The 21,720-nt window shown below is 40.7% G+C and overlaps 1 protein-coding gene across 1 annotated transcript; it reads right to left on the reverse strand.

Annotated features, from left to right (window-relative positions):
- Positions 1–6,276: 6,276 nt before the first annotated feature.
- MGARP (mitochondria localized glutamic acid rich protein) lies at positions 6,277–16,599 on the reverse strand. Its single transcript, XM_014455186.2, has 4 exons — positions 16,479–16,599; positions 12,664–12,767; positions 9,047–9,140; positions 6,277–7,056 (listed from the first exon to the last, which is right to left on the reverse strand). The coding sequence occupies exons 2-4, from the start codon at positions 12,751–12,753 to the stop codon at positions 6,611–6,613; spliced, it is 630 nt and encodes a 209-aa protein (XP_014310672.2). The 5' UTR covers positions 12,754–12,767; positions 16,479–16,599; the 3' UTR covers positions 6,277–6,610.
- Between the last annotated feature and the right edge of the window lie 5,121 nt (positions 16,600–21,720).

Raw genomic sequence — 21,720 nt, forward strand, 5'->3', positions numbered from 1 at the left:
TGGAGGCTGCAGGAAAGTAGGAATAAGGGCAGAACATAAGACTGGGGTGAAATTGGACAGGTGTGTTTTGACTGTCATACTATAGAATAAGAATTTTGACTGTAAAGTAATAACAAATTTAAATGTCCTCAATTGGGTATTGCTGGATTAGTGAAAAGTTTTACACTAGGAGATAACAGGACCAACTTGCCATCTATATACACAAAAGGCTAATATGCTAAGTGTCCAACCATTCGACCGTTCAACTGGTAGCTATGATGCACACTTACCACCAAGGGGCAGATGCTCAACACACAGGCATGGAAACATGGAACAGACTGATGAATCTCAGAGGGAAGCAGGGAGGGCAGGAAGAGATTAACCAAAGATCTTATATGCATACTAGAGGCCTGGTGCACAAATTCATGAGCCGGTGGGGTCCCTCAGCCTGGCCTGTGCCCTCTCACAATCCAGGACCACTTGGGGGATGTCTAACTGCCAGTTTGGGCCCGATCCCCACAGGCCAGGGACCCCGCCAGTGCACGAATTCGTGCACCGGGCTTCTAGTTTTAGAAGAATTGACAAATAGTAGGAAGACTTGCTAAGCAGCTACAGGTGTGAGGTATTGAACCAAGGTAACAGTTGGAGAGAGTTTGGAGATGGAGAGGACTGGAAGGAGGGAGAGATGTGATGGTAGTAAATTCAAAAGAGCTTGGTTCCAGAATGTTTTGCTACTATTTGAGGTCTTTTCAAAAATGCACTATTTTGCTTATTGAAAGTTCTATATGACTAAAATAACTGATTTGTTTCTTTGTAAAACCTGTTGTTTTAAATATCTTAATCGAATAAAATCACTGCATGATAAATCGATTACTATCTAATCTAAAGATTAATTTTAAAAATCAGTCTAATTGGTGATTCTAGTTGAGACAAAATAGGTATAACCACAACATAGAATGTTCCCCTCCAAAGGGGATTCTTTCCGTAGTCTGAGTGAGAGCATTTCTGCTGTGGGAGGAGAGATTCCCATTCTTAAAGGGGGAGCAGGGAGTGAGGGGGGATAATGCCCACAATTTTCTCATCTTCATGTCATGTGATGAAGGAAAAAAGAAACAAATTTTATCTTTATTCTATTCCCCTACCCCAGAAATCCATAAGAAATAATCTCAGAAAAATAAAAGTTAAGTTTTTATATTAGTTTAATCATTAATTTGGTCAATGATTACTTAAAAGTATATATCCATGTGAAAAATTCAAATACTAATATTTACCTTTCCAAATTCCTCCAACTTATTCACTAAAAACTTAGCCAAAATGATAAATAAAATAAAATATTTTTCTGGAAATATTTTAGAGGAACATTTAACTAGGGAAAACATTATATAATATGCTTGATTATAATGGACAGTGCTGCTTCTGGTCAACAGATGCTATCTGACAGGACAAATACTTGGCACAGAAATTACTAACACATTCAGAAACTAATCTTTCCTGAATCCAGCTGCAACTCTCAAAAGCTGGCTTGAAATACACTGTCCTTTGTGATAGAAAATTTAGACTGTTTTAAAAAAGGACTGGGTAGTTATCTCAGATGTATTGTTCATGACTGTGTCATACATTTCTTTCAAGAATTAAAATAATAGAAATTTGTAGTAATATTTGTATTTACTTTTAAATTTAAATTAATATTTAAATGTCAGTGTCTCATTAGAATGGGTGTTTCATTTTTCTAAACTTAAGTCTTCCTTTATATCTGTCTTCATCAAAGTGAAGTAATATGGTTATCTGATTCTGCTGCCAGTTTTTAGCTTTTACTATAGACTTCACATTCTGAGCCCCACACTCTATCCCACTTTGACTTTTTAAAATATATATTTTGTTGATTTCAGAGAGGAAGGGAGAAGGAGAGAGAGAGAGAAACATCAATGATAAGAGAGAATCATTGATCTGCTGCCTCCTGAACGCCCCCCACTGGGGATGGAGCAACCCACGCATGTGCCCTACTGGGAATCAAACCCTGACCTCCTGGTTCAAAGGTCAATGCTCAACCACTGAGCCATGCTGGCCAGGCCCACTTTGATTTTTTTAACATGTTTTTGTGTGTGTGTGGGGGGGTGTTTTTTGTTGTTGTTTTTAATCTTCACCTGAGGATATTTTTTCATTGATTTTTAGAGAGTGGAAGGGAGAGGGAGAGGCAGAGAGATCGATTGGTTGCCTCCCTTAGGCACCCCGACCAGGGCTGGGAATTGAGCTGCAACCAAAGTATGTGCCCTTGACCTGAATCAAACCTGGACCTTTCAGTCTGTGGGCCAATGCTCTATCCACTGAGCCAAACCAGCTAGGGTCATGTATTTTTTTATTTTATTAAAATCAGTCAATGGTCTGATAATAAAAGTGCTTTCTATGAACTACTGTTGTTAAACTTGCATTACATTGCTTATTAAATTTGAAAAAGGTGCCCTGACCGGTTTGGCTCAGTGGATAGAGCGTCGGCCTGCGGACTGAAGGGTCCCAGGTTCGATTCTGGTCAAGGGCATGTACCTTGTTGCGGGCACATCCCCAGTGGGGAGTGTGCAGGAGGCAGCTGATCGATGTTCCTAACTCTCTATCCCTCTCCCTTCCTCTCTGTAAAAAATCAATAAAATATATTTTTAAAAAAATTTGAAAAAGGTTCATAAACTATAGGTTGCTTTTGGACTTGATAGCTGCTGCTTCAAGAGAACTCTCAGTCACTTGCACAGCATTAAATAAATATTGACTTTTAAAAGGGAAAAAATCCCTCAGTCTGCAGTCGCATTTAGTTGTTCTAAAAAAGTTTTCAGAAAAGGCAACAATTGGCCTAGACTCGGTTCAGCCAAACAAATTTGGGATCTGCTGGGCACAGCTAGTTCTTTCTTCGTCCCTGGCGAGGAATGTGAAATGCAGTAATACAAAGCAAGTCTGTATCAAATTCCAAGTTAAGTTTCATTTCCTAACTATTTTAAGTACATATCACTGCTTAAACTACCTCATTTTCATGGCTTAATACACAGCTATCTTATTTGCTCACAATTATGTGGCTCAGCAGTTTGGTCTGTGTTCAGCTGGGTGGTCCTTATCTGATCTTGCCTGGGCTCACTCAGACAATTGCAGTCCTCCGGCATCAACGCGGGAGCTGGATGGCCTAGGATGGCCTCACTCATAGCTGGGGTTAGCGCTAGTTGTAGGTGGGGCCTCTCTCTCCATATGGTCTCATTCTCATGGAGGCTAGCCCAGGTTTCTTCACATGGTGGTCTCAGGGTTCCAAGAGTATGAGTGCTTCCACAGTCACTTTCAGAGCATACTATCAAATCAGAGTACAAGGCAAACCAAATTCAAGGGGGTGGAAAAACAGTCTGCATTTCTCTTAAAAAAATAAAAATATATATATATGTATATATATGTATATATATGTGTCTATATGGGCATATATACATATATATTTCTTAATTGATCTCAGAGGGGAAGAAAGAAGAAGAGAGAGATAGAAACATCGATGATGAGAGAGAATCATTGATTGGCTGCCTCCTGCATACTCTACACTGGGGATCAAGCCTGCAATCAGAAATGTGCCCTGGCCCAGAATCAAACCGTGTCCTCCTGGTTCATAGGTCAACACTCAACCACTGAGCCACGCTGGCTGGGCCAGTCTGCATCTTTTGATGGGAAGATATATAAAGTCACACTTCACAAGATTGTGTATACAAGGGAAAAATCTGTGGCTATTTTTTTATCCAAATTCACTACACTAACAATGGCTCAAAATTCAGAAACAACACAGCAATTTGATTACCTAGAATTTAAAAATCTCTTGTACTAAAAAAATACCATAATTAAGAAGGTGAATGACACATTGGAAAAATATTTATAATTGATATCATAGACAAAAGCTTACCATCTTTAGTACATAAATAGTTTCTAAAAAAAATAGAATAGGAAAGTACTGAGAACACCAAAAAATTCACTGGAGAAATGAACAGATAATTTGCAGAAAAATATAAATGTACATGGATCTTAACCAAAGGGAAAAATGTTCAACCTCGTTCTTAATAAAGGAAATGCAAATTAAAACTACACTAAGATATAATTTCTCACCTATCACATGAGCAAAAATCTAAATGCTTGACAATACACTCTGACAGAAAGCAGGCACTGCATACATTGCTATTTCTCAACAGAAACTACGCAGGCCTGAAGGGAGTGGCAAGAAATATTCAAAGTGATGAATAGCAAGAACCTACAACCAAGATTACTCTACCCAGCAAAGCTATCATTTAGAATTGAAGGTCAGATAAAGAGCTTCACAGTCTGTAGTTCTTACTGCCCGTAGGAACTTCTTTCCCCCAGCTCTGGAACCCTGGGCTGGGGGTCTGGTATGGGGCTGGGACCCCTCGCTCCTCCAGGCGGCCTTTGCAGAGGCGATCTCCCTCCCAATTAAAAAAGTGGCACACCGGGTGCCCGACCAGCCCATTCCGTGCCTCCGCACCTCCTACCAGTCTCAATGTGCTTTCTTCTTTACCTCTCTAGTTGTAGTACTTCCACTCAGCCAGCTTTCCAGCGGTTCTGGATGATAGTTGCTCTGTATTTTAGTTGTAATTTTGATGTGGTTGTGGGAGGCAGCAAATACAGGCGGTTACCTATGCCCCCATCTTGGTTCTCAAGACCAAACATTCTTGATAGCAGAACAGAATAATAGAAACAGCTTGGTTCTTGAAGAGTGAACCATAGAATAAGCCAACCCTGGGGCTGCCCGACCTCTGGATGGCTAGTTACATAGTCATAACTATCTTCCTGTTGTTTGGTCCATTTTGAGGTGGCTTCTGTTATTTGCAAGAGATTTACTGAAGGGGTGCTCTCAGGAGAATAAGAGGAGGACAACCGGATAGGACTGGAGAAAAGCTAAGCAAGGATCTAATGTTGGCTGGAAACCAGCTTCAGACTGAGCCCCAGGAGGGCTCTGGAGCATGAGTTGGCCTCACCTGTTGTACCACTCTAGCAGTTCGTCCTTATGAGCTGCCTCTGAGGAGAGGCATGTGTAACAGCGGCTGAGAGTAAATGTGCTGGCCCAGTTAAGGGGATCTAGGCAGAGCATCCACAACCACCACAACTCGCCAACCTCCTCCAAGTATAGCCCAAATCTTACCAGACCCTGTGTGATCTAGCCCATCCCCTGCAGAATCAGTCTCTTTCTCTCTGAAATCATCTCCAACTATTGTCCCTCTTTTTCACTCCACTTTAGCCACACTGGGCACCTTGCAATTCTCTCTGCTTCAAATCCTTTGCACTTCTCATCTGGAATGATTCTCCCCTGCCCACCACTCACGTCCTCATGACTTGGTCCCTTATATATCCTTCAGGTTCTACTCACAAGACAGCTTCTTAGTAAGGCTGTCTCTGGCTGCCATATTTAAAATGATGACAACTTCCACCCCTAACCAACACATATAACCCCTTCACTTGCATTACTTTTCTTTTTAAACACTTATCAGTATTTAATATACTATGTAGTTTTCTTATTTATTTTGTTTATTGTTTGATCATACTCTAGAACAGCGGTTCTCAACCTGTGGGTCGAGACCCCTTTGGGGGTCGAACGACCCTTTCACAGGGGTCGCCTAAGACCATCAGAAAACACATATATAATTACATATTGTTTTTGTGATTAATCACTATGCTTTAATTATGTTCAATTTGTAACAATGAAAATACATCCTGCATATCAGATATTTACATTACGATTCATAATAGTAGCAAAATTACAGTTATGAAGTAGCAACGAAAATAATTTTATGGTTGGGGGTCACCACAACATGAGGAACTGTATTAAAGTGTCGCGGCATTAGGAAGGTTGAGAACCACTGCTCTAGAATATAAACTGGGAAGGGTAGGGCTTTTCATCTTTTTAAAAAATTCTCACCACGTAAAACTGGAAGGTTGCAGATCGTCAGTTAATATTTGTTGAGTGAATGAATGATTGCTGGCATAAAGTGTAAGTCCTTAATATACATTGATTAAACTGAATTAAATTGAAATGGAAAATATGAGCACAGCCCCATTGTAATATAGATGGGAGAAAGGACACATATGTTGTTATATGCAGAGTCCTCCTTAGATTACATGATTTCTTGGATAATATTGCAATTTTCATGTGATGTTATGTGTTAATATATACTGTATTATTTATACATATATTGGTGAATAAAAATAGAAGCACTAAATATTTTTAAATTTTATTTAAATGAGTTCAAATCAAAACTTGAGAATCTACATTTACACACATTACAGTAAGGTAAGGGCACAGCAAAGTTAAAGTGAATGCAGGTTGTATAGATAGCTCAATTCCTATGACATAAAACTTAAATCCAAAGATGAAAATCTTGAAGCTCTCTACTGCAGTGTCATAGTCTGACCTCAGAGACGAGAAAACTTCAGACACGTGTAATCTCAAATGTCTCAACCCTGAAACCTATCAGCGGATACCAAACACCTTCAAGGCACATTAAAATTTTCTAGAAAAGGCGCCTTTAAAAAAAACTAAAACTAAGATGACTAAAACTACAAAAGCACCTATCAGACTTGCGATGGCGTTTATGCCGAGTGTGAATCTGCAAGGTTAGCCTTGAGTCGCGGCCTCAGCACCAACTCTGGCTTCTTCCTGTAAACCATCCCCAGCAGAGGGTTCTGACTCAACCGGAGAATTCTCTTCTTCCAGTTCAGCATATTCATCAGAGCTTTCGTTCTCTGTTGTACCTTTATCGTTACTGATGGCAACGGCTTCATCCGGAGCTGCACTGGTGACCTCCGAGGTCGCTCCGGTGCTGACTTGGGCGCTTTCGCAGGGGGTGACATTTGGAACCTCTGGCTCCGTTTCAGCACCGACCGCGGTGATCTCCACCGGAGCAGCCTCCGCAGCGTCGGGACAGGCTGAAGCCTCCTCTGCTCTGCCTGCAGCGGCAGCATCGGAGCTTTCTTCAGCATCCACCACCTGAGCTTCCTCCGAAGATACTTCAGGGGCCTCTGAACTTGCTTTCTCCGCTCCCTCCAGGTTCTCTTTTTCAACTGTAAGATTTAGCCCATTAAGCAAAGTATTAATCGAAAGAGCATAGAAGACAGAAGAACACTGTGCGGTCACTTTAAAAAATGAGACATCTATATGTACTGATATGTAATGATCTTCAACGTAGACTGTGAAGTGGGAAAAGAGCAATGTATACAGTTTGGTACTGTTTGTATTAGGACAGAAGGAGGGTAAGTTATATGCATAGATAGTTATATTTGCAAAGACTCTCCTCAGGATTCAGAGAAATTGATATTATTGGTTGCCCCTGGGAAGAGAAAATGGGGGATCTGCTTTTCTATAAACGCTTTGAACATGTTGAACTTAAAAAAATTAGTTTAGCCCTAACCGGTTCGGCTCAGTGGATAGAACATCGGCCTGCAGACTGAAGGGTCCCAGGTTCGATTCCGGTCAAAGGCATGTACTTTGGTTGCGGGCACATCCCCAGTGGGAGGTGTGCAGGAGGCAGCTGATCGATGTTTCTCTCTCATCGATGTTTCTAACTCTCTATCTATCTCCCTTCCTCTCTGTAAAAAATCAATAAAATATTTTTTTAAAAAAATAGTTTATATATATTATTTATTCAAATACAAAGAACAGGAAAATATGCCGAAACCGGTTTGGCTCAGTGGATAGAGCGTCGGCCTGCGGACTAAAGGGTCCCAGGTTCGATTCCGGTCAAGGGCATGTACCTGGGTTGCGATCGATGTTTCTCTCTCATCGATGTTTCTGACTCTCTCTCTCCCTTCCTCTCTGTAAAAAATCAATAAAATATATTAAAAAAAAAAAAAAGAACAGGAAAATAAACAGCCAACCCATCACGAGACAGCATGGAAATGTAGCCAACTTACTAGGCATTGACTCTGAGGAATCACTAATTTATTCTCAACCTCAGTTTTGTCATCTGTAAAATGTCATCTATCTCACAGAACTTTTGTGAGGACTGATTAAAATGTTGTGTATAAAAAGGGGTTTAAGCCGAAACCGGTTTGGCTCATGTTTTCTGACTCTCTCTCTCCCGCAGACTGAAGGGTCCCGGGTTCGATTCCAAAAAAAAGAACAGGAAAATAAACAGCCAACCCATCACGAGACAGCATGGAAATGTAGCCATCGATGTTTCTCTCTCATCGATGTTTCTAACTCTCTATCTCTCTCCCTTCCTCTCTGTAATAAATCAATAAAATATATTTAAAAAAAAAAATAAAAATAAAATGTGTATAAAAAGGGGTTTAAAACCACTAAAATGCTATGGAAATGCATTATATTATTATTACAATCTGCCTTCTTATGATTATATTAAGTAACGTTCACTAATACATTGTTTCTTATTGTCATGACTGAAGGTTAAAACTGGTCCATGAACAGCTATTATCTGTCACCAAATAGTGATCATAGTAATTGATAATAATAGTATTATAGTTGAAAATGGAAGAAAGTATGGTTCAAGCAAGCAGTTTAAGGCAAGAAACATTTACTTGGGTGAAAATGTAATGTTTTGTTCCTGTAGTTGCCATTTTATTAATCAGATCAACTGAGGGACTCAACAGACATGACTGATTATACTAATGTCAAGTGTACTTTGGGCAAAGATATTAGATGGTCTCAATCAAAACTGAAACAAAAATTAGTTTTATGATTTAAAAAAAAAGAATGAGGGAAATGAAAGGTCAAGCTGCTGAGAGGCAGATACTAAAATTATGCTGCATGAATGGGAACTTGAGTAGGAGAAAAGTAATATTACCACACAAAGAAGTCAAAACTGCTGGTCAGCAGTATAAATGCAAAACGTTTTCATTTATTAAATGCCCTCGTCCAAAACGTATAACAATATTCTCTAGGTTTTGGGTGGCTTTTCCTTTTTGAATGAACTCCTACCCAGAGTCATTCTGGATTAAGTCAGTAAAGAAGCCAAAAGAAAATAGTGTTCATTGCTAGGCTAAGGTGATGAAAATCAGAGTTTTAAGGAAAACAATACTAATAAATTCACTTTACCTTGAAGTGGCTGTAACTCTGCTTTGTTTTCTTCTTTCAAATTTTTTATATGTCCAGTGTGTTTGACTTGCTCTGATGTGACTGTCCTGTAAGTCTGAAAGCAAATGTGTACTTATTATTCGCAAGCATTTTTTTCAACATGATTTATATTCATCATGCCAAATTCAAAGGTGTATGCAATTCAAAGAAGAGAAGACAATGTATATCATCTACTCTTTTTATTGTTGTTGTTAATCCTCACTGGAGGATATTTTCTGTATTGATTTTTAGAGAGAGTGGAAGGAAGGGAGGGAGGGAGGGAGAGAGAGAGAGAGAGAGAGAGAGAGGGGGAGAGAGAGAGAGAGAACTACATTGGCCAGGGCCCTATCATTTACTCTTGAATTTCCTATTTGGAAACCTTTGTCATTAAGTAGGAAAGAAGGAAAGAAACAATGCTGTAACCGGGGTCAAGGATAACTGAAAACCGAGTAGATAGAAAGACAAAGACAAATTAGGACCAATATGCTGAGTCAGCACCCTCAGTTCTCAGCACACCAATGCTGACTGAACCTGTGTAGAAGTTCACATCCCTGAACCGACCAGCAGCAACATCCTAAGGGACATTAGTCTTATTGTTCAAGGAGCTAGAACACGAGGTAAGAAAAAAGACTACTTAAAGCAGAATGTAATAATTCACACTCACGTGTGGCCCAGAGAACCTCGCTTTTCCAAAATAACATCGTCAAACAGAAGAGTGTTTCCATCAGGCCTCAAATTTATAATTTATTAAACAAATGATATTATTTATTAAACATAAGCATTTAAAATATACCACAACCTGCCCTAGCTGGTTTGGCTCAGTAGAGAGAGTGTGGGCCTGCAGACTGAAAGGTCCTGGGTTCGATTCTGGTCAAGGTCAGATGCCCGGGTTGCAGGCTCAATCCCAATAGGGGACATGCAGGAGGCATCCAATCAATGATTCTCTCTCATCACTGATGTTTCTCTCTTCCTCCCCCTTCCTCTCTCTCTAAAAATCAATAAAAATATTTTTAAAAATATATACCAAAACTTTAATAAATCAGTATGGAATTATGTTTTTTAATATACCCAGACCTTCAAATAATTGAAATGACCTAGGCCTTTCTCAGATTCTAAGAGGCCCTCATAATAGATTTTACTTGGAAATGAAAAACTGCTCTTGGCTACCATGGATTCAATTCAGATAAATCTAATATAGAACTTATTTTAGTACAGGACAAGGAAGGGGAGGAGAAGACTAGAAATCAGGTTTTTAAATACCTCACATTCTGTATCTCCTCCTGAAAGTAGCCTAACATTCTTGGGAATTAACACTTCCAAGATTTAGGATTAAAACTATATATAATATTAGAGGTGGAAGGGGACTTAGAAATCATTACCTGTCCAACTTCATTCCCATTGTGAGACAATAAGGCCAGAAAGGGCTCTCAGGAGTCGTCAGTTTATAGCTTCCAGTTTAAGATAGCTTTTGTAAAGAAAGATTTAGTAGACAGGAGAGGTTCATGTCTAGCACTAGTAAACCTAATTAGGGATATAGTGATGCCCAGGTGAAATTAAGTCTTCTGGCTCCCACAAAATCATATGGCCTAGTCCAATATCTATTTTTCCAGTTGTGTCCAACTGTAGTAGCCCTGGGCAGTAGATTCAGCATTATGCAATAGAATGATAGTAGAAGCAAAGGAATCTGGGTATGAGTGAAAGCTGGTAGGTTAGTAGAGGACAATAATATAAATGACATGTTTGAAGCTTCCTGGCTTCTTGAGGCTCTCAAAATACTGAAGTTTAGAAGATGTATTTAGTTTTGGCTATCTACAAACTGCTCCTAGTTATGACTAAAAATCCATCTATACTAATAAAAGGGTAATATGCTAATTAGACCGGGAGACCTTCCGGACATCCTTCCGGACAAAGCCATGGTGGCGGGGCCAAAGCAGAGGCAGTTAGGGGCGATCAGGCCGGGGGGGGGCATTTGGGGGTGATCAGGCTGGTGGGGGGACAGTTGGAGGTGAGTAGGCCGGCAGGGGGGCCAGATGGGGCAATCAGGCCAGCTGAGGGGGCAGTAGGGGGCGAGCAGGCCGGCAGGGGGGAAGTTGGGGGCAATCAGGCCAGCAAGGGGGGGAAGTTGGGGGCGAGAAGGTCGGCGGGGGTGGGGGGCAGTTGGGGGCAAGCAGGCAAGCATGCAGAGTGGTTAGGGGCAATCAGGCAGGCAGGCAGGTGAGCAGTTAGGAGCCAGCGGTCCCGGATTGCGAGAGGGATGTCTGACTGCCGGTTTAGGCCCAATTCCTGTGGGATTGGGCCTATACCAGCAGTCGGACATCCCCTGAGGGGTCCCAGATTGTAGAGGGTGCAGGCCAGGCTGAGGAACACCCTCCCCCCGTGCATGAATTTCATGCACTGGGCCACTAGTTTATGCATATTTCTGTAGTGTCAAGCCAAAATGCAGTGACTGTGTATTCCTATGGTTTCCAAAGGATTTATACTTATTCTACTTTTATTCATAATGAAGAGTAGATTTCAATTTAGAAAGTTTATGACAGAATGGGGAAAGATTCAATAAGCTTATCTTATTTGATTCACAAATGTTCCATTGTTTTAGCTCCAAGATCATATTATTAAAAGCTTTGTTTTACTGTGATTATATAGGGGGGACTGGATATGGGGACCAGGGAGGAAAGCATTATTTTAATTTTATATATGTCTATTTTGAATTTTTAAAATTTATGGATAAATATTACTTTTTAAAAATAATAAGAGTACATATAAAGATATAAAGCTAATAAAAACTATGGAGATAGTTAAAAGATTGGGGGAGGGAGAAATGAATAAATAGAGCACAAGGGATTTTTAGGGTAGTGAAAATACTCTGTATAATACTGTAATGGTGGATGCATATCATTATACATTTGTCAAAACCCCTATAATGAACAAAGAGTGAAGTCTAATGTAAACTATGGACTTTAGTTAGTAGTAATGTATCAATATTGATTCATCAGTTGTAACAAACATGCCACACTAAAGCACGATTATTGATAGGGAAAAGCTGAAACAGGGGTGAGAGGAAATACATGGGAACTGTCTGCATTTTCTGTTCATTTTTTTGTAAACCCACAACTGCTCTAAGAAATAAAGTCTATTAACTTTTTTAAAAAGTTAATCTTCCAAAACAATTCCTGTTAAATGTTAATAATAGTATCTACCTTATAGAATTGTTGTAATTATTAAATGAGCCCTAGACTGTCACGTGACATTCAAATGTCAGCCATTACTATTAATATTTATAATAACACTAGAGGCCCGATGCACGAAATCCATGCAAGGAGCTTGGCCCTCGCAGCTGCGGTGGCTTGCCTCGGCCCTCGCAGCCCCGGCTTAGTCCGGAGGGTCATTCGACTGTCCGGTCTAATTAGCATATTACACTTTTATTATTATAGATTGTTTTTACTGAAAGTCATCCATTCTTAGAGGTATTAAGAAATATTGAGTTTATACTTTAAAAAGCTTCATAATCTTGTTATTTGATCTCATGTCCTGATCTTAACATTGCTTTGAGTTTTACCACAGGTTGTAAAATATCAGAATTCCTGTGGTTAAACACTTACATAGTATCCACCAGCACTGACCGTGACACCTACAACCAGATAGTAGATCATATTTGATCCAGATGATCCAGGAGACTTGTTAGATGACATCCAGCGAAGAGATGCTAGGAAAACAAGTTTAAACACGGTTAGCTCCACTGCTTAAGCAAAAGTATTTTAAATAATTATTTCTTTGAAAATATTTCTGCTCAGTGAACCCAGAATCTATTAACATCAAGTGACTTTAGCTTAAGGGAATATGGCATTATGCGATAACGGTAATAATTCCACTTGACATTTCCCCAATATAATTTGACAAGTACTTATGAAACCTGTCATTTTGATGCTAAGCACCAAGCTTTCCTTGGAAGGAGTGCAGGCATGGGTAAGGAGAAATGACAAAAGCACTAAACAATTTCAACTGTCAAACAAGATGCATACAAGCAAAAGAAATCCATTGCTGTGTGTACTCCATCTTTTAGTCGAAAAGATGACTTTTCCAAAAAAAAATAATTAAATATATTTGTAGTTGAAATTTATGTTAAATAAAACATTTCTGTTGAAATCTAACACACTTCTATAAATCTGTAATACAAATGCATATATATCTATTTCTAATATAAAGCCTTTAAAGATGAGCCGTGAGAAGCTTTTCTAAGACAAATGTTGCAACAAGATCATATCTGAAATAGAAGTACAATTCTGTACAAACTAATAGAAAAGATGAAAGTGCTGTGTTCTTTATTTAAATATGTTTACTCTGCAGTACTAGAGCTTATATGTACACCATATTCCCTGGAATTGAATTTTTATAATAGACTCAAACCTAGAAGTAGTTTAAAGTTCACATAGCTCAAATTCTTTATTTTACAGATAAAAATGAGGAAACATTTATTTATCCATTGACAAACACAGTTGAGCACCTGTTACCTGTTTGTCATTCTTAGAAGCATTAGTATATAACTGTAAACAAGACACACGAGGTTACTGGCCTCAAGTAGCTCACAGTTTAGAAAGAAGGAACAGATGTCAGACAAATAACTATAGACAATCATTTCAATGCAGTATGACAAAGGCTGTCATAGATAGTGGAAGCTTCAACAACAGCATGAAAACACAGTGAGGAAACTCAGCTAGTTGCCTCAAAGCAGCTGTCACTATTCAAAGACATGATCTGAGTTTTAAAGGAAAGTAGGAGTTTGTCAGATAAACAAATGAAAGGAAAATTGCACTAGGGGCAGAGATACAACATGAGGCATGAGTTGAGTGACTTGGAAAGAATAAAGGCATTTGATTTGGTGGGGGACTAGTAAGAAGTTATGTTTTGCAGAGGGCACATCCTAAAAAAAATTGCACTGATTCCGAATCTTTGTAGTAGTCAAATTGGAAAAAAATCCACATATATGTTCTTAATTTGAATATAAATAATCATCTCTTAGAAAAAAATATTTTCCCTACAAATGTGCCCCAATAGCCCGTGGTAGAAGGTTATGGCATTGACTTGTAGTGGGGCTTTTGTTGGTTTAAAAAGACATTTGCTATTACATAGGGAATATGTCAGTTTCATAGTTGTCAACCAGACATAAGTATCAAAAAGATTTTTTAAATACGAAGAAATAAATAAAATTATAAGAGATTTAAGTAAAGACAAATACAATTATGGCAAAGTTATTAAAAAGAACAATGAAATGGGAAATAAATATTCAATAAGGATTAATTAGATAAATTTTAGCATATTCATACAATGGGAAACAAATAGCCATTAGAACTTTTCCAGAAGAATATTTACTTACTTTAGAAAAGATTTACAATATGTTAAGTGAAAGGTTATACAGGAATATCCCAGATTTGTGGAAGCAATATGCATAAGGAAAAAATATGCATGAGGTAAAAAAAAGGTCTGAAACATTAAATAAACTAAAATGTAAATAATGGTATTCACTGAGTAGTAGGATTACAGGTGACTACTATTTTGCCTTTCTGTGTGTTTTTAAAATACTGTATTATAAACCTAAATTATTTATTTATTAAAAAGATGCATTTTAAAAGAAAAACTAGAGAACAAAGTTTGATGAGGCAGTTGCAATTTTATCCTTCAATAAAACTGAAACAATTTTTTCTTTCGTCAAAGTGGAATCAATAAAAGGTTAATTGATGTCCATGACTGAAGCTAAATATCTAGTCAATAATAATTCTTCAAATTCACGAAAAAATCAGCGCTACAAAAAAGTAATTAGGTGAAAGTTAGAGAAAGACCAATACTGCTACAACCAGTATGGCTAACTACCTGTTTAAAAATTTTAAACCACTTTTCTTTTGCCCCCAATTGGAAAGAAAATTATTTGAAATGTATGAAGCTAAAAAAAAATGCGTAATGACCATGGGGGAAGCAGACAGATAACCAGAGCGCAAAAGGCCAGGTCAACGGTCTCATCTTTCTCCCTCCCCCTCTGCCTCCCATCACACAGCCTTTTAACTTCAGAAGTTTAAGATGAATGGCTTCTCCCATTTCATCAGTGAAAAAATAATTGCTTTATTTCACTCGGTTTTAAAGATCAGAGAAAATGAAGACGCCTTATTTCCCTTGCTTGTAAGGCAACTTCTTCCCACCAACATTTTAAGAGAAAAATAAAGCTAGCTGGACAGACCTTCCTTCCCTCCCACCATTATCACCAGCACAGGCCTAATCGAAGTGAAAAAATATTGGCCCATGGAATTTTCGCAAGTCTTTCTCTATCTCACTCCGTCTCAAATGCACAAACTGTGCTAAAGCTACGTGAAGAAAGAACTGAGAAAACTGAGAACTTTCAACGAAGTGGTCTATGAGCAATCCTCCCCAACCCCCACCAGGAGCAGCCCCCCCATCCCCACCATCAGGACAGGGAAAAGGGAGGGGAAACAGATGAGGAGTCAGAAAGAGCTGGCTGGGGCAGAACCGCACTCGAGCACAAACCTGATGGCCTGGCAAATACTGCCACGCTCACACTTAAGCACTTACGTGTCCCAGGCACTGTGCTAGTCCCATTCGTACTTGTCAATTAATAAGCTACCAGCTCACAGTACAACTTTCCCCGTAGGAAATCTTTGAAGATGCTCTTTCCCCCCATGAATTCGCACATCCAAAGGTGTTAAATACAAGGACGATGGAGGCAAACAGCTGGACAGCTCCAGGTTTATTTGCAGCCGCCAAGAAAAATGCTTCCGAAGGCCACGTCCTTGCGGGAGGGCGTGGGGAATGCCCCGGCCCAGGCTCAGGGGTCGAGGCTGCCGCGCCGGCCAAGCCTTGAGTTTACTTACTCAAGAGCCTTAACCAGCTTCCACTGGGCTAGCACTCTGGCCCCAGCCTGCCCGGCTCACTGGGCAGTGCCTATCTTCCCCACAGCCCGGTGCCTCTGCTTCTCCAGGAACCCGGAGAGCGCATAGGTCCCTATAGCAATAAAAATGGTAAGCCACGCGTGTGTTAGCCGGGCTTGTTCTCGGCGCGTTAACTACACGTTAACCCATTGAAACGCAACTATTATAGTCCCCATTTACAAATGAGGAAACTGAGGTTAAAGCACTTGCCCAACATCAAGATTTGAACCCAGAAAGTCAAGTCGGGTTTCAGAAGCCCCGCTGGAAAGGTTCCCTACTTTCAAAATCTCCAAGAACTTTGGGGCATCTAACCCTGCGACCCTCCCCCATTGCTTCCCCCCACCCCACCCCCCACCCACAAGGCAGGCTTGTTGCGGCTCGGGGTTGGGTTGGCCCACCCGGGGCAGACAGGCGCAGAGGAACGCCCGCGGGATCCACGCACGAAGCTCCTGTGCTCTTCGGGGCCAGCGCCTGGCACTCACCGTCCTTCCGCAGCGGCGCGGGGCTGGGGGGCGCCCTGAGCGGAAGCGCCAAGCTCCTGGAGACCGGCCCTGCGGAGGTACATCGCGCCCGCCCGCCCGCCGCAGCCTCTGCAGCCCCGCGCGCTGCGGGGCGCGGTGAGCTCGGGCCAGCCCCGCCCCGGGGAGGGGCGCGGACCCCTGCCCCGCTCCGCCCGGGCGGCCGCGGCGGGTGGGTGGGGTGAGTCGTTGGCACCTTCCTCTCTCCACCCCAGTCTGCAGGCTCTGCTGCTCTTTCCGAAGTCCAAGAAGCTGACGGAGGCATCTCAGGAGAAGGCTAGGGAATCGGGAAGTCGGTCCCCCTGCCTGCCGGTACTGTTTCTAAGTGGGACTTCCTCAGTGAAGGCTGGAAGTTTTTCAGGGTCCCGCATCCGGAATAAGACATACACCTTTGGTTCCCAGGCCGGATGGAATATGGACCCACTTATCTCACGCACTCTCCTTGTTCTCCTGGGAGTGGAAGGGGAGCGGGGAGAGGGAGAGTAGCCGTCCCTTTAGCGTCCTGGGTGATGTTCAGAGTCGCGAAATCCCCAGGCAATGGCTGGCTCTCAGCACTTCACTGTTACGATGACTTTATTTTAATTTATTGATTTGAGGGGGAGAGGGGAAGAAAGAGAGAGAGAGAGAGAGAGAGAGAGAGAGAAAGATTTGTTGTTCCACTTATTTATACATTCATTGGTCGCTTCTTGTATGTGCCCAGGATGGAACCGCAACCTTGGCGTATGGGGAGCTATTCCTAGGGATTAAACACTGAACAAGAGCAATTGGGTAATCTGCAGTTAAGGAGAGGTCAAATTTAGACCTGAAGCAGCACAAGAAAGGGTAGACCCCAGGCCCTCCACCAAGAAGTTAATCAGTCATGAAAGTAACAAAATGAAGATTAGTAAACTTGCTATCTTTGACCAGCATCAGGTACACATCCTCCTGCAACTAGTGATAAGCTATCTCACTGGTAGTGTAGAATGTTTAATGAACTGCTAGTGCCTAGGACAGATTAACAAATAAAACCAAATCTGTCCAGAGTACTTCTAATCACCCCAGTTTGGTGTGACCCTATTTGAAATTTAAAAAGAAAAGAAAAAAAAATCTGTCTACTACCACAGCTCATTCTTTCCTTAGGGCTGAATTTTGATTTGGTTGCCAGGAAGAGGAATAGTCAAAGGCGGCAAATGCATTATAGGTACTTAATGTGTTGGAAGCTTCCCTAAAAATAATTCTTTCTGAGAGAACATTTATATATGACGATAGTTCTCAGGACCATTTCAGGCTCCCCTTCAGAACTCAGTGTAGACTCGGGGTCTGGGTGTAGTCTGAGGTCTTCTGGATCATCCCTGGTTCCATCAAACTGTCTATAAGTATCTGTCAAAATGCCTACCATACGCTGGGACCTTGCTAGATGCTGGGGATTGGTTATAATCGATTTCACAAACATTTATTGAGGATAATGTGCTAGGCACTGTTTCAGGGCATTCTTTAATGAGCAAGATATGATTTCTGCTGTCACTCACAGAGGTTAAAATATCAGGTTAAAGAGACACCGAAACAAGCCCACCATCAATGGGGTCAATGATCACAAAGAAGTCTCTGGCCAGCCCTAGCCGGTTTAGCTCAGTGGAGAGAGCATTGGCCTTGCACATGCCTGGGTTGCAGGATCGATCCCCAGTGGGGGGCATGCAGGAGGCAGCCGATCAATGATTCTCTCTTATCATTGATGTTTCTCTCTCTCTCTCCCTTCCTTTCTGAAATCAATAAAAATATATTTTTAAAAATCTCTGGTCAGATATCAGTCATAAATGTAATCTAAGGCCTTTGGTTACAACTAAACTGGTTTTAAAAATGCAAAAATAAAACACAGGTTATATAGGACTTTAAAAACTTTCTCCAGAGTATTGTCACACCTATTTTTGTAGTTCGTCTTCAACACCCCTAAAGAGCAGGTAGGGGAATGTTGATTATCACTGTTACATATGAAAAATATCAAGGTAGTATAATAGTGTGGTTAGGAGCACGAGTTTGGGAGTCAGATTTACTGGTCTGAGTGAAATGTAGATAATTTTTATTCACAGGGTTGTTGTAAGCTGTAAAGCACATTAGGTGTGAAACATGCTCAGCTAATTGGAGCAGGTGGTATTAGATTCTACTTCCAGCCTAAGCCAAAATTCAAGGCTCCCTTACTGTGACCTGCTGCCTTTCAGTGTACATATGACAGGATCCATTCAATCCCACCATCTTATCTGATACATGGTGGAGTCCAGTGGGGGCTTTATGGTATCCTCTAGATTAGATGGGGCCATCCCAGCTGGGAAAGGCAAAACTGGGAGAAATAGTGTCACTTCTCCACATCCCTTTCATCTTAGTGAAAAGCTCATGCCTCTTTGATGGGAGGGAATTTTCTACCTACTCCACTGCTCCTGGAGGGTATGTGGCTTTGCAGTCTGATGGCACACTCTTCCCACGTCTTGAAACATTTCTCACGAGGGGACATGCTTGTGGGTTGTCAGATTCACTCTGTGGCAAGCTGCTTCTCACAAACCCTAGAGAATTTTAACATTAGGTCTTCGCTGTAGAAGCCTCTGTGAGGCTTGGGCAATAGTTCCCCAGCTGTTAGGCACACTGTTTGCAATGCTGCCCTTGAGCACATCCTTGACATTTTTCTTGGTCTTGTTGGAAAAACAAGAATCTAGGGTCAGAGATAACTTAGCTTATCTAAGATGACCTCCACCTAATTGTGACTGTTGACAAAGATACTAGTTTTGAAAACATGATGCATAATGTGAGGTCCTCTACTGGCAATATTAATCACACTTATTCAAGGCTTAAGTGCTATATAATTAAAAGCAATTCTCAAAGGCTGGGTGATTTCCTAAACTCCACAAAAAGGTAGAAACAGCTTTGTTTTTCTTAGCACTAAGTTCTTAGGCCACGACCATATGTTTTCAACAGATCAATATAAAGTGAAACAATTTATTTTTTTAATCCTCACAAGAGGATATGTTTTAATGGTTTTTAGAGAGGAAGGGAAAGAGAAACATCAATGTGAGAAAGGAACATTGATCCGTTTTGCCTCATGTAGGCACACTGGGGATCAAACCTGCCCTGGAATCGAACCCACAATCTTTTGGAGAATGGGATGATGCTGAGCCACACAGCCAGGGCTAAAGTGAAATAATTTAGAAGCGTATCTAGGAAGACAAATTAGCAAGCAACTAAGAAAGTCCTGATAAGCACCCTCTTGATGGACTAAAATATTTAGATAAAATGAAGGGGGAAGCGCAATCAAGATGGTAAATTCTAAAACTATTCTTGGAGGTCACTCAGTCTCTCCTCCCTCCCCATCTACTCACTTTCTCTTCTGTAGCAAAATAAACATGATATTCCAAACACTTCTGCATTATTTTCCTAAGGCTACCATAACAAATTACTACAGACTTGGGTGGCTTAAAATAGAAATGTATTCTCTCACAATTCTAGAGGCCAGAAGTCTGAAATTAAGGTGTTTTCAGGGCCATGCCCCATCTGAAATCTGTATGGGAGAGTCCTTCCTTGCCTCTTCTAGTTTCTGTTTGCTAGTAATCCTTGGCTTGTAGATGCATCATTTCAATCTCTGCTTCCATCATTACATGATTGTCTTCTCCCTATGTGTCTGTCTTTTTTTTTATAAACACATCAGTCATATTGGATTAGTATGAACTCACCTTAATCACATCTGCAATGGCCCTACTTCCCCAGTTCCGAGATGCTGGGGATTAGGACTTCCATATATCTTTTTGGGGGGCACAATTCAACCCATAACAACTTCTTATACTTGAAATTGAGTTTGTATAGCTTGTTTTTTCCCCCATGGCAACTTAAAATAATTTAAATGACTTCTTCATAGACATGAAATGTGAAAAAAGGTCTACCTGATTTTGATCTAATAAAAAACTTGACTGCATTTGACATATGACTACATTTTGTCTGCATCCTCTTTTTCATGGCAAGTCTTTCATGTTATTACCAAAGGAACCATCATTTGACCACAGTTCCTCTGGGAATTTAGAATCAGAATGATTCCTTTCCAGTCCAGTTACTCTCTTGAACTGAAGTGTAGATCCAGGAACTATTGATTGTGGCCTTTTTACAATGTGTTTTGGGGAAGAGGTCTGCATGCAGAGGCTGTACACAGACAGCAGAGCCAAGAGCAAAAGTATTAATGACATTTGAGTCCCAGGCCCCAATTATTTCTGAGTCCAGGTGTATTCCTATTCTTGGGGTCTGTGAGTCACTCTGTATCTTCATAACCCTTTTCTAGTTTAAAGTAATTTGAGTCCTGTTTCAATATTTAATTTAGAAAGCTTCTCTTTCTTTTTTATTAACCAGTGTTACTATGTAGCACAACTCTGTGAGGTGTTTACTCATAGCATAATCTATTTCTGTGCTAACCAGCCACCAGCCCCTTGTGGCTACTTGAATTAATTCAAGTTAAATATGAAAAATTCAGTCACATTAATCACATTCCAAATGCTCAGTCGCCACATGGGAGTAGTGGCTGCTGTACTGGATCGCAGACAGAACATTTCCATCTCTGCAGAACGTTTTCTTGGACAGCCCAGGTCTTCATGACAGCTCCCCTTGGAGTTGTACAGGCACAATCAGGATGGAAGTCCACACAGGGTAACTTTTCTCAAGGCCAGACCTACAGTAGTGTCATTGCAGTTATATTTTATTTCCAACTGAGGCTATCAGTTTCCAGAATTTCAAGTGTCTTAGTTTTCCCTTCCCTTCAGAAATATAAAATTTTAAGTGTTTTAGTGGAAAGTGCCTTGACTTGGGAATTGATAGCTGACTTCTTGGTGTCTATTGCAATGTGAAAATAGTAGTTTCCTACTGCTACTATAACAAACTCAGTCTTTAAAACACAAAAGATTTATTGTCTTATGGTTTTGTAGGTGAGAAATCCTACACGGGGCTCAGTGGGCTAAAATCAAGGTGACAACAGAGCTGTGTGGCTGACTTTTCTACTCCTTGGCTCTTGGCCCCGTTCCATCTTCAAAGGTAGCAATGGCCAGTTGAGTCTTTCTCACATCGCTTCATACTCACACACACTTGTGTATCCCTCTTCCATTTGTAAGGACCCTGTGAATACAATGGGCCCAACCAGCTAATTCAGGATAATCTCTCCCATCTCAATTCCAGCTGACTAGTAAACTTAATCCCCCTTTGCCAT

This window comes from Myotis lucifugus, unplaced genomic scaffold, assembly GCF_000147115.1.
Source record: "Myotis lucifugus unplaced genomic scaffold, Myoluc2.0 scaffold_1, whole genome shotgun sequence".
Lineage (NCBI taxonomy): Eukaryota > Metazoa > Chordata > Mammalia > Chiroptera > Vespertilionidae > Myotis > Myotis lucifugus.